This window comes from Periplaneta americana, chromosome 13 (assembly GCF_040183065.1).
Source record: "Periplaneta americana isolate PAMFEO1 chromosome 13, P.americana_PAMFEO1_priV1, whole genome shotgun sequence".
NCBI classification, from domain to species: Eukaryota; Metazoa; Arthropoda; class Insecta; order Blattodea; family Blattidae; genus Periplaneta; species Periplaneta americana.
In genome coordinates this window covers 22,448,179-22,462,170 of record NC_091129.1, presented here as the reverse complement: position 1 = coordinate 22,462,170, position 13,992 = coordinate 22,448,179, and the positions used below count along the sequence as shown (strand labels likewise).

Genomic DNA, 13,992 nt, shown 5'->3' with positions numbered 1-13,992 from the left:
GTAGTAGTACTAGCAGTAATAGTAGTAGTAGTAGTAGTAGTAGCAGTAGTAGTACTAGCAGTAGTAGTAGTAGTAGCAGTAGTAGTACTAGCAGTAGTAGTAGTAGTAGTAGCAGTAGTAGTACTAGCAGTAATAGTAGTAGTAGTAGCAGTAGTATTAGTAGCAGTAGCAGTAGTAGTAGCAGTAGTAGTAGTAGCAGTAGTAGTAGTAGTAGCAGTAGTAGTAGCAGTAGTAGTACTAGCAGTAGTAGTAGTAGTAGTAGCAGTAGTATTAGTAGCAGTAGTAGTAGCAGTAGTAGTAGTAGCAGTAGTAGTAGTAGTAGTAGCAGTAGTAGTACTAGCAGTAATAGTAGTAGTAGTAGCAGTAGTATTAGTAGCAGTAGCAGTAGTAGTAGCAGTGGTAGTAGTATTGATGGTGGTGCTCCACCACTGCAGTGTAACAGTTAGCATGCTGGCCCTGAACAAGAATGTGTGGGTTCAAATCTTGGTTGGGACAAGTTACCTGGTTGAGAGTTTTCCGACGATTTCCATCAACCAATTGAAACAATTGCGGTGTAACTTTCGGAGTCGGACCTCGGATTCATTTCGGCAAAATAATAATAATAATAATAATAATAATAATAATAATAATAATAATAATAATAATAATAATACAAATTTATACTTTTTTATGCTCATCTTAGTTTTTCCCTTATTTCCAATGAATCCCGCGGCATGTGGTCATTAGTTGCTGGTTGTAGTGCTTTGTACAGTGGATTCTCCCATGAAGCTCATAGTGCTCGTTATAACTGGTTTGATGGACCTCAGTGATGCCTACGCCTAAAGATAAAAGGATTCTGTTGGTTGTAGGTGAATACGGAGACCGTCCACGGGGGAATTTGTAGCGCGGATACTACAATTGGCCTATCCAAGCGGCCTACGTGCGAGGTCAGTCCCCAACCTGTGCCATTTCCCTTATTGGGGACCAAGAGTAGTAATAATAGTAGAATTTTTTGTAGTGGTAATAGTGTGGACTGTAGTGGTGGTGGTAGTAGCCATAATAGTAGTAACAATAATTTTTATTAAGGAATATTCCACTATTCAACGGTTGTCCATCCGAATACGATCTAATACCGCCATAAGTCTCTTTTCATGGCATCTTACCCTTTTTCCCTCCATGCTTCTTCGTACCCCAACCATACAGTACCCTCTTGATGTACTTTTTCCTCTTTTTCCTTTCGCCCACCAATTCAGTTTCATCCTTACTATTCTGGGCATCCGTTTCAAATATCCATTTCATCAGAAAAGTTTGACTTTTATTGTCTTAATATTCTTTTCGATCTGCATAATTTCTCTTATTCTAGGATTCCGAAATTTATCTTTTCTGTATATTCGTGCTGATATCCAAAAGTTCATTTCTCCTACATTATTCTTCCGGCTTTCTGTCTATTCGTTGTCCATGTTTTGACCCCATAATAAAGTACTTTCTCACTACGTCTTAAATGTTAATCTTTTTGTCCTGTGTCAAATATTCCTACTTTATAAAATCCAGTTCATACAAATAATTCTCATATCATTATTAGTCTTGTCAATTTTTTGTTGTTGCGTTTTTCTCTAAAATATATTCAGCATTACAAATTTAATTTTATTACAGCCAATGTAAAATAATAAGTTTTGTGGCAATTTATATGTAATTCCAAATTTTCCATAATTTTTCCCTACAATGTATGACGCAGTACCATTGTTTATCAGTACCTCGTCGTCAGCAAAAAATAAAGTATGTGAATAATGATCTTGATAAATTCTAAGTCCCATTGTATTGTATTGTATTTATTAACATTCCATGGTATTCATACATTGCTTTACAGCTAGAATATGGAACAAGTCAAAAAACTTAATACTATTATAAAATCTTAATTTATAGTCACAGTCTAGATGAAATATATACAGACGAGATTTACAATATAGTCTACTAGTACAACACATAGTTTTAGTATCAATTTCATGAAGTGTTACTGAATGTCATGAATTCACCTGCAGAATAGAAGGCGTGAGAAATTAGGTACTTCTTTAATTTCGCCCTAAATAATCTTATGTTTTGAGTTTCATTTTTTATATCTATAGGGAGGCTATTAAAAATTTTTACTGCCATATAACGCACTCCTTTTTGATAGCATGATAGACTTGCCGATGGAGTATGAGAGTCTTTTTTTGACGTGTATTTATGCTATGAACTGTTGAATTAGTTACAAAGTTTTCACGATTACATACGAGGAAGACTATTAATGAAAAGGTGTACTGACAAGCCATGGGCATTATTTGTATTTTTTTGAAAATAGTCCTACAAGATTCCCTAGATTTGGTACCTAATATTATTCTAATTACTCTTTTTTGTAATAGAAATATACTGTTACTATCTGTGGAATATCCCCAGAATATTATTCCAAAACTCATTACCGAGTGGAAGTGTGCAAAGTATATTGTTTTTAAGGTATTGATATTTACTATCTTTTGCATAGATCTAATAGCAAAACAAGCTGAATTTAGTTTGGGAGTAATTTCTTTAATATGATTATTCCAATTTAACACATTATCGATTTTTAAGCCAAGAAATTTGGTTGTCGTTTCTAATAGGGATCTGTTGTTAATTATTGCGCTAGAAATTTGCGGCATTATCTATATCAATCTCCAAAGAACTCTTCAATATACAGTATATTTTAAATAACGCTGAGAATAAACAACTAGTTTTTAGAAGTCCTTTAGAGGTGTAAAATTATTTTCACAAAACCCATTTCAACTTGTGTGGGTATATTTTAAAATATTTACAATTATAACTTAATTATATCCACTTGTTTTAATACATTCTATAATACAATTAATTCTTGGTACCCTGTCCGAAGATGAGTGGTATCAATTAGATGCAAGATGCTTACTAAAAAGAGAAAATAAATGTTATAAAATATTGTGACAGCGACGTGAGATTCGAACTCACGACCAGCGTCCCGCAAGAAAGCAGATCGCACAGGCTCCACGGAACATTGAGTGACGTCGCGCGGTGGAGAGAAGAGAGAGGGTGTATTACGTCACGCGACGAGTTTGCGCGCGCATCTGGTGCTGGTAGAGAGGAGAGGGCTCTGGATTTCTCTGGAATGCCATCTCTAGAGACGGGTGGAACCTTCGAGATTACGTCACTGTGGTTATAAATTACGGTCGCGAAGGAACGACAGCAGTTTCCAGTTTTCAGTTGATTAGTCAGCCAGTCAGTGAGAAAGCCAGAGCAAGCAAGCCAGTCTTGTGTACCGGAGTTCGACTCGAGCGTGCGTCCGCATCTGCGTCAGCATCCGAAGGCCTGTGTTCGAGTGCAGTGGACCGCAGTTGGAGGGACCTGAGTTCGAGTGCAGTGGACCGCAGTTGGAGGGACCCGAGTTCGAGTACAGTGAACTGTCTCTGAAGGTCTCTGGTTCGAGATACTGTGAACTCGAGTGACTGAGATAGAAGAACTGTGAACTGAGAACTGGTAGTTGTGATTTGTAAATAGTGCTTTGTAAATATTAGTTAAGATTAACAGTTCATTGTTGTGCGTAATAGTCCAAGTAAATTGTCATTGTCGTCGGTGGAGTGCTATAACGAATACTGTGTTGAGTGAAGATCCAATTGTTGACGAGAGCGTTTAAGGTGAATTGTAGAAAGGAATTATTGTTGTGGCGAATAAATTACATTGTTGTAACTAATAAAGCTCACAATATGTAGATCTTCCTAATATATACAGAGTGTTAGGAAAATGTGCAAATATTTGTCTTGTACAGGAGATTGAAGGAAATATATACTCCCTCTCGAGAAAAAAAAATTGTGTCTACTTTGTGTAAAATGTTTCGTTTTCGGATTGAAATGGATAGAGGGAGAAGCAAGACAGGCTTGGATTAAAAGCGTATCCTATACAGTATTACAAAAGCAACTGAAAAATTGCAATCCAAAGCCTCTTGTCGCAAGGAACAATTTTGGGACCTATTTTATTTCTAATATATGTTAATGATCTGCTAAATATAAATTTAGAAAAATTTAATGGATCTATATATTCATATGCGGATGATACAGTAGTTATTTTCAGTGGTTTTTCTTGGCAGGAAGCATATAGAAATGCTAATATACATAGGTGCTAACATTGTTAAAAATGGCTTAATTCCAACTTCCTTTCTTTAAATATATCTAAATCAACTTTAGTTCCTTTTTCGTTAAAAGCTGCCAGTGTTCAAAATCTAAAATTTAGCGATAAATATACACTAATAATACACAGTGAAAATTGTTTAGATCCCAAATGTTGTAAATGTCCTCCTTTGAAAGAAGCCACGTATGTCAAATATCTGGGTATCATTATTGATCAGAATTTAAAATGGCCTCATCACATCACTTATCTTTGTAAGAGGCTTCGTAAAACAATTTATAAATTCGTTAATCTTCGATGCTACTTACCTATTAGAGTTCTACGAAATGTTTATTTGGCCATTATTCAGTCTATCATTCAATATGGTATAATTGTTTGGGGTGGAAGTACAAAAATTAATATTAGTCCGTTAAATTTACTACAAAAACGAATAATTAAAATTTGTTTGAAGAAACGTTTCGATTATCCAACTAAATTAACTTATTCTGAATTTAATGTATTTAATATTGAACAAATTTATAAGTATACGCTGTTAAAATTTTATCATAAAAATCGTAACAAGTTTGTATTACAGACACACAATTATGACACAAGACGAAATATTAATTCAACATTAGTAGAACCTAAATGTCTCACATCTGCTGGTGTAAAGCATAGCATAAATTTTGGCCCTCGGTTGTACAATGCTTTAACTAAATTACACCCAGAACTTCTAACATGTAACCCACTAACATATAACAAGAAAATTAGAAACGTGTTAATATCTTCAATTTGATTAAATAAATTTATAGCCTATGTGTATGAATTAATCAACCTATATTATACTTGTATTCTATAATTTTGAAATATATATTAGTCCTACTTTTCACGTGCGGTATTATTCTTCTCTAGTGTTAATATTATATTATATAATTCCATTGCCGCTGTAATTATATTTTAGTTCCTATTTCATTTTACTTATTTATTTTTATTATTATTATTATTATTATTATTATTATTAATTTTAATATTATATCTGAACTGCGACCGAGCACGAGCGCTGCTCATTCGGTCTCAAATTTTGTTAATACTGCTGTATCTTTTTTATGTTGCTTGTATTATTTTATTTCTATTTCTCTTGTTTGTTTTGTAATTATATTCTTTATTCTGTATATTTAAATTTAAATAAAAAAAATATATATATATTAAGGATGCTGACTTCGGAAAGGCAAACTTTGTGTAATCATCGCTGTGTCCATGACAAGAGGGGGACCTGGAGCTACCCAATGGTCGTAGTTGAACAAGAAATGTCAAAGAATGAGTTCTCCACCTAAACACAATATTTGTCGATATAATTTAGATACTCCCTGTATAGTATAAGAAGGTTAGTCTAATTTGTGTACAATCTTCGTTTTCGGATTGAAATTGATACAGGGAGAAGCAATGCTGTATTTCAAGACAGGTATGTATTGAACGTGTATCCTATATAGCATTTCACAAGCAACTGAAAAAGCGTAATTCAAACGCTTCTTATCATATTGGTGTCACTTGTGAGGTTTAAACATATCTTCGGACAGTTGACTAAACACAGCATTCTTACAATGAAATGAAACTTCACAGTTCGCGAATTGTTCAACAAGAAATATCAAAGAATTGGTACTCTACCTAAACGCAACGCTTTTCGGTCTAATTAAGGTTCTTCCTGTAAAGTACAAGAAGGTTTGAGTCTACTCTGTGTACAATGTTTCGTCTTAGAATTGAAATGTATAGACGTAGAAGCAATGGTGGATTTCAAGAGCGGCTTGGATTGAACGTGTATGCTATATAGTATTTCACAAACAACTGATGAAACGCAATCCAAAGCCTCTTGTCATATTAAGGATGCTAACCTCGGAAAGGCAAACGTTGTGTAATCATCGCTGTGTCCATGACAGGAGGGGGACTTTTTTTCTTTTCAAATTCAAATTTCAAATTTATTTACAATTTACATTTGAATTGAATACATATGAATAGATACCCGAAATGAGCATAATGCTCGTGCTCGGGTACAGTCCAGTAGTCTACATAAATTTTACAGGGTTCAAATAATAATGCTGATGATATAAATAATAGTAACAACAACAATAATAATAATAATAATAATAATAATAATATAATAATCGTGATAGAAATAATACAAAGATTGTAATGCAAAATAATTCATTAATAATAATAATAGCAATAATAATAATAATAATAATAATAATAATAATAATAATAATAATAATAATAATAGTGATAAAACAAAAATATTTACAATAATAAAATAAATACTAAGACGGATAAAATAAAATATAAAACCACTAGCGAGAGTTAACACAACTTAAATAAGCATATAATAACCGGAAAAAATGCCAAACTCGAAAATCAACAGACAAGTTTTTTTTATCGCAGACGACAGCAACCGCCGTATTGACATTGTGTTGTGCATTAATGGTAGTAGTAGGGAGCTGAAAGTCTACGTAACTGCCGTTCTCTTCGAATCTTCTCGTAAAATCATGGGAAGTTAATGCTGTAAAAACAAAATGTCTACGAGTCAAACTGTTCATTATTACCAGGTTAAATATAAATAATACTGAAATATATTAATCGAGTTTCAGTTATAGATCTCTCCTTTTGTGCAAGAGGTATCATATCAAAATATTTTATGAATGGCGGGGAAAATATGAATTTCAATAACTTTCTAGTGACAAGATATAGTGACAAGTACAATCAAGTGTATCTGTGGCGATGCTAAGGGATCATTTATTGGGGATATACACTGTTATTAATTAAGAAAATGATCTATTTATATTTATTACAATGTTTTATCTGATAGGGTACATACATCAGATAAATACAATATATATTAGTAACATATAATGCTTGTAACACTTAAAATAATAATAAAATTTATCAAATATCATACAAACATTTTCACTTTATTTTTAAACTTAAGAATGTGTAAATTGCTTAGGTCTGGATTATTTTTCAATACTGAATTGTATAGTCTTGGTCCATAATTCCTACTGTGTCTTAATCCAGCTGTAGTGTGGCATTTAGGTTCTGCCAAAAGAGTTGGGACATTTCTTCTGGTGTTATGTATATGTTTTTCAGTTATAAAATTCATTCGATTTTTATGAAAATAAGTTAGTAATGTATGTTTATATATTTGCTCAATTTTTAGTACTTGGAATTCAGAATAAATAAATTGTGTCGGATAATCAAGTGGTTTATTCAGACAAATTTTGATGATCCGTTTTTGTAGTAATATTAATAGAGTTAAGATAGTCTTTGTCATTCCACCCCATCCTATTATTCCGTATTGGATGACTGATTGAAACAATGCTAGAAAAACTACACGGAGAACATAGACAGGCATATATGCACGAAGGATTACAAAATTGTGAATTGTTCTCCGTAACCTATTACATAAATATGTTACATGTTTATTCCAGCTTAAATGTTGATCAATTACAACACCTAAGTATTTTACTTGCGTGGATTCTGTCAAGGAAGAGCAATTACAATCAATCAAGTTTATGTTACTGCAATTGTGTACCTAATGGCCATTGTTAAAAAAAAATTCAAAGAATGAGTTCTCTACCTAAACCCAACATTTGTCGGTGTAATTAAGATACTCCCTGTATAATATAAGAATGTTTGCTTCTACTTTGTGTACAATCTTCGTCTTCGGATTGAAATGAATAGAGGGAGAAGCAATGGTGGATTTCAAGATAGGCTTGGATTGATCGTGTATCATATACAGCATTTCACAACCAAATGATAAAGCGCAATTCAAACGCCTCGTCATATTGGTGTCACTTATGAGGTTCAAATATGTCTTCGGATAGTTGACTAGAAATTCTTCCAATGAAATGAAACTTAACAGTTCGTGAATTGTTGAACAGGACATGTAAAAGATTTAGTTCTCTACCTAAATCCAACGTTTTTGGATACTTTCTGCGTAGCATAAGAAGATTTGAGTCTACGTGCAATATTTCGTCTTCGGACTGTGATGAGTAGAGACAGAAGCAGAGGTGGATTTCAAGAGAGGTTTAGATTCAACATGTATCCTATAATATATTTCACAAGCAACTCTGCAATCCAAACACCTCTTGTTATATTGATCTCATGGGGTTCAAACCTGTCTTCGGGCAGTTCGCTATACAACAACATTCTTGTAATGAAATAAAACTTCATAGTTCTTTAATTCTTTCACAATAAATGCCAGGGAATGAGTTCTCTATCTAAACCCAACGTTTTTCGGTCTAATTAAGATTCTCCCTGTGTAGTAGAAAGTTTGAGTCTACGCTCTTTATAATGTTTCGTCTTCGGATTGAAATGTATAGAGGTAGAAAATGGATTTCAAGAGAGGCTTTGATTGAATGTGTATCCTATAAATCATTTCACAAGCAACAGTACAATCCAAACACGTCTTGTGATATTGGTGTCACTTATGAGGTTTAAACCTGTCTTCGGACAATTCACTAATCAACAACACTCTGGCAATAAAATGAAACAATAGTTCCTGAATTGTTGAACAAGAAAAGTCAAAGAATGAGTTCTCTACCTAAATCCAACATTTGTGGGTCTAATTAAGATGCCCCCTGTATAGTATAAGAACGTTTGGATCTACTTTGTCTACAATGTTTCGTCTTCGGATTGAAATGGAAGAAGCAACGATGGATTCCAAGACAGGTTTGGATCTAACGCGTATCCTACACAGCATTTCACAAGCAAATGATAAAGTGCAATTCAAACGCCTCGTCATATTGGTGTAACTTATGAGGTTCAAATATGTCTTCGGACATTTGACTAAAAGACAACACTTTGGCAATGAAATGAAAGTTGGTAGTTCATGAATTGTTGAACAAGAAATGTCAAAGAATAAGTTTTCTACCTAAATTCAACGTTTCAGGGACTAATTAAGACACTCCCTGTATGGTATAAGAAGGTTTGAGTCTACATACAATGTTTCGTCTTCGGATTGAAATGGATAGAGGTAAAAGCAATTGTGGATTTCAAAAGAAGCTTGTATTGAACGTGTATCCAATACAGTATTTCACAAGCAACAGAAGAAATGCAATCCAAACGTTTTTTGTCATATAAATGGTGATAACCTCGGAAAGGCGTACGTTGTGTAATCATCGCTGTGTCCATGACAGGAGGAGGAACTGGAAATATCCCATGGCCATTGTTTAACAAGAAATGTCAAAGAATGAGTTCTCTACCTAAACCCAACGTTCGTTGGTGTAATTAAGATAATCCCTGTGCAATACAGTGTGTCCCGTAGAATCACTACCACAAAGAAATCTGAATATCTCCTGAACTAATAATGACAGAATAACCGGACTTAGATATTATGTTAGAAAAACACACCACGTTTCAATAGATATCTACATCTGCACCTCTCGTGGCAATATACAGACGGTTTTCTATCTCCCTCAACCAGTTCCGCAGCATTACAGGTGTGACGGAAGCATAAGCTGCAGTTTTTGCACAATTCGGATTTTGTATGCTATAAGTCGCAATCTTTTATGGGCAATATTGTGAACAGTCGAATTCGAAATACACAGCTCTGACCTGGACCGTCGAATGGATTTCCTTGGGGTGCGCTGAAATGTTTGCTAACATCTTCAACTTTAGCCGCGGACACTGCTTCTTTGCCGCTTCCCTTCTTTCTTAACACAGAGTCTGTTTCCAACAGCTCATTATACCATTTCACATTACACGTTCTGGAGCATTTGCACTATTTTCCTGACCAAATCGTCTTTGCACTGCAATCGGGAACTTCAATTCGGCTATCCAATAACAAGATTTCACTTTCTGCTGTACCGTGAATTTCGCCATTTTAACTCTATATGTGTTCATACCCCACGCATGTGCACCAGAGTCATAATTTTAATTGTTACCAAACTTGGAGAGTTTCTACAAAAGACAAGATGAGAAACATATTCCAAAATTCACTGAGTCACGAGATATTTATACTTCTTTGTGGTAGAGATTCTACGGGACACAGTGTACTATAAGAAGGTTGGGTCTACTTTGTGTACAATCTTCGTCTTCGAATTGAAGTGGATAGAGGGAGAAGCAATGGTGGCTTTCAAGAGAGGCTTGGATCTTACGCGTATCATATACAGCATTTCACAAGCAACAGCGCAATTCAAACTATCTTGTCATATTAGTGTTACTTATGAGGTTCAAACCTGTCTTCGGACAGATCACTAAACAATAACACTCTAGCAGTCCACACCTGTGGAGTAACGGTTAGCGCGTCTGGCCGCGAAACCAGGTGAACCGGGTTCGATTCCCGGTCGGCACAAGTTACCTGCTTGAGGTTTTTTCCGGGGTTTTCCCTCAACACAATATGAGCAAATGCTGGGTAACTTTCAGTGCTCGACCCCGGAATCATTTCACCGGCATTATCATCTTCATCTTATTCAGACACTAAATAACCTAAGTTGTTCATAAAACGTCGTAAAATAACCTAGTAAAATAAATAAAACTCTAGCAATGAACTGAAACTTAACAGTTCGTGAATTTTTGAACAAGAAGTGTCAACGAATAAGTTCTGTACCTAAATGCAACATTTCTGGGTCTAAATAAGATACTTCCTGTATAGTATAACAAGGTTTGGGTCTACTTTGAGTACTATATTCGTCTTTAGATTGAAATGAATAGAGAGAGAAGCAATGGCGGATTTCAAGAGAGGCTTGGATTGAATGGGTATCCAGTACAGTATTTCACAAGTAACTGAAAAATCACAATCCAAACGCCTCTTGCCATATAAAGAGTGTTGATCACGGAAAGGCAAACTTAGTGTATTACCGCTGTGTTCAGGGGGATCTGGAGCTACGTAATGACCATAGTTCAACAAGAAATGTCAAAGAATGTGTTCTCTATCAAAACCCAACGTTTGCGGTTAAATTAAGATATTCCCTGTATAGTATAGGAAGGTTTGGGTCTATTTTGTGTATAATCATCGTCTTCGGATTGAAATGGATAGAGCCAGAAGGAATGGTGGATTTGAAGAGGCGCTTGGATTGAACATGTATCCTATAGAGCATTTCACAAGCTACTGAAAAAGCGCAATCCATACGCCTCTTGTTATATAAAGGGTGCTGAGCTCGGAAAGGCAAACTTAGTGTACTCACCGCTGTGTCCATGACAGGAGGGGGACCTGGAGCTACCCAATGGTCATTGTATTTTTTACTCGGTTATTTAACGACGCTGTACCAACTACGAAGTTATTTAGCGTCGATGGGTTTGGTGATTGCGAGATGGTATTTGGAGAGATGAGGCCGAGGATTCGCCATAGATTACCTGACATTTGTCTTATGGTTGGGGAAAACCTCAGAAAAAACCCAACCAGGTAATCAGCCCAAGCTGGAATCGAACTCGTGCTCGAACGCAAATCCAGATCAGCAGGCAAGCGCCTTAGCCGACACAGCTACGGCGGTGGCTGGTCATTGCTCAACAAGAAATGTCAAAGAATGATTTCTCTACCTAAACCCAAAGTTTGTCGGTGTAATTAAGATACTCCATGTATAGTATAACAAGGTTTGTGTCTACTTTGTGTACAATCTTCGTCTTCGGTTTGAAATGGATAGAGGGAGAAGCAATGGTGTATTTTAAGACAGGTTTGGATCTAACGCGTATCCTGTACAGCATTTCACAAGCAACTGAAAAAGCGCAATCCAAACGCATTTTGTCATATAAAGGGTGCTGACCTTGGAAAGGCAAACTTTGTGTACCCACCGCTGTGTCCATGACAGGAGGGGATCCTGAAGCCATTGCTCAACAAGAAATGTCAAAGAATGAGTTGTCTATCTAAAGCCAACTTTTGTCGGTCTTATTTAGATACTCCCTGTATAGTACAATAAAGTTTGGTTCTACTTTGTGTACAATCTTAGTCTTTGGATTGAAATGGATAGAGGTAGAAGCAATGGTGGATTTCAATAGAGGCTTGGATTGAATGGGTATCCAATACAGTATTTCACAAGCAACTGAAAAAGCACAATCCAAATGCCTCTTGCAATGCAAAGGGTGCTGAATTCGGAAAGGCAAACTTAGTGTACCCACCGCTGTGTCCATGACAGGAGGGGATCCTGAAGCCATTGCTCAACAAGAAATGTCAAAGAATGAGTTGTCTACCTAAAGCCAACTTTTGTCGGTCTTATTTAGATACTCCCTGTATAGTACAATAAAGTTTGGTTCTACTTTGTGTACAATCTTAGTCTTTGGATTGAAATGGATAGAGGTAGAAGCAATGGTGGATTTCAATAGAGGCTTGGATTGAATGGGTATCCAATACAGCATTTCACAAGCAACTGAAAAAGCACAATCCAAATGCCTCTTGCAATGCAAAGGGTGCTGACTTCGGAAAGGCAAACTTAGTGTACCCACCGCTGTGTCCATGACAGGAGGGGATCCTGAAGCCATTGCTCAACAAGAAATGTCAAAGAATGAGTTGTCTACCTAAAGCCAACTTTTGTCGGTCTTATTTAGATACTCCCTGTATAGTACAATAAAGTTTGGTTCTACTTTGTGTACAATCTTAGTCTTTGGATTGAAATGGATAGAGGTAGAAGCAATGGTGGATTTCAATAGAGGCTTGGATTGAATGGGTATCCAATACAGTATTTCACAAGCAACTGAAAAAGCGCAATCCAAACGCATCTTGTCATATAAAGGGTGCTGACCTTGGAAAGGCAAACTTTGTGTACTCACCGCTGTGTCCATGACAGGAGGGGGACCTGGAGCTACCCAATGGCCGGCGGGTCCGTGGGGTGAGATGGGTAGCGACGTGGGGTGCGCCAGTGGTGGCTGCTGTGTGGGGTAGCTGCACGGCGGACTCAACTCCCTCAGGATCACGTTGCCGTTGCCCACCAGAGGTCTCGCCGCCGGTCCCGGATCCGCAGACGCTGTTGGAAATTAGCCCGAGTTAACCTTACTCGCCCCGATTATCAATAATGGAGCCACTGGGTGCAATTATGTGCCCATCCCCCGAGTCTGGGCGAAGACACAAGTTCCAAGTACAGACATCCCGCAGAGAGAGCTGTATGTAGAGAGCTCATGGCTATAGCAACTCAACAAAATATAAATATTTTGAATAAATTATTTGGGAGGCAGATTTGAAAAAAAAATGTACCCAATGCAGGATTTTACTAAACTCGATATATCTAAGCCATTTTTAAAGATAAATTCAAACACTATGTTACAATTTATTTGTAAAAGGACGCTTTACAAACTGTCTGTAACAGAAATTTGATATTAGTTCCTACATTTGTAAAATAAACAATTAAAATTTAATAACATTTTTTTTATTTTCTTTCTTGCAAACAGAGAGACTTATTTTTAAAATGAAATCAATTAGGGAAATTCCGTTACAGAGAAAAGTTTCCTAGTAGTCTAGAGAATATGTATTCTAAATTTCATTCATATATCTTTAATAGTTCAAAAATTATATCGATTTTTGTCTGGCTATGTAGCGAAAAAAGTAAAGTTCCAGAAACAGCAATCAAAAGGGGGTGTGATTTAATAATCCAGAGCGCAGGAACTTGAAAAATGGCGTCTCAACATCCAATAAGGGCACAAATACCCACACAATGTTATACAATGTATTCCACACACATCACAGAGTATTTTAAAGAAAAATTTGGTTTTGAAAAAAAAAATGAAGTTCCGGAAACAACAAACAAAAGGGCGGTGTGATTTAAAAATCCAGAGCGCAGGAAGTTTAAAAATGGCGTCTCAACAACTGATAAGGGCACAAATACCCATAAAATATTATACAATGTATTCTACACATATCACAGAGTATTTTAAGGAAAAAAATTGTTTTTTGAAAAT

The 13,992-nt window shown here is 35.8% G+C and overlaps 1 protein-coding gene across 1 annotated transcript in view; it reads right to left on the bottom strand.

Moving 5' to 3' along the window:
- LOC138712641 (neural cell adhesion molecule 2-like) overlaps nucleotides 1-13,992 on the bottom strand; it is a 1,205,141-nt gene that overhangs the window by 117,390 nt on the left and 1,073,759 nt on the right. Inside the window, exon 12 of the mRNA XM_069844609.1 lies at nucleotides 12,871-13,064. Within this exon, the coding sequence (XP_069700710.1) occupies nucleotides 12,871-13,064 (194 nt within the window). The remainder of the gene's footprint in view (nucleotides 1-12,870; nucleotides 13,065-13,992) is intronic.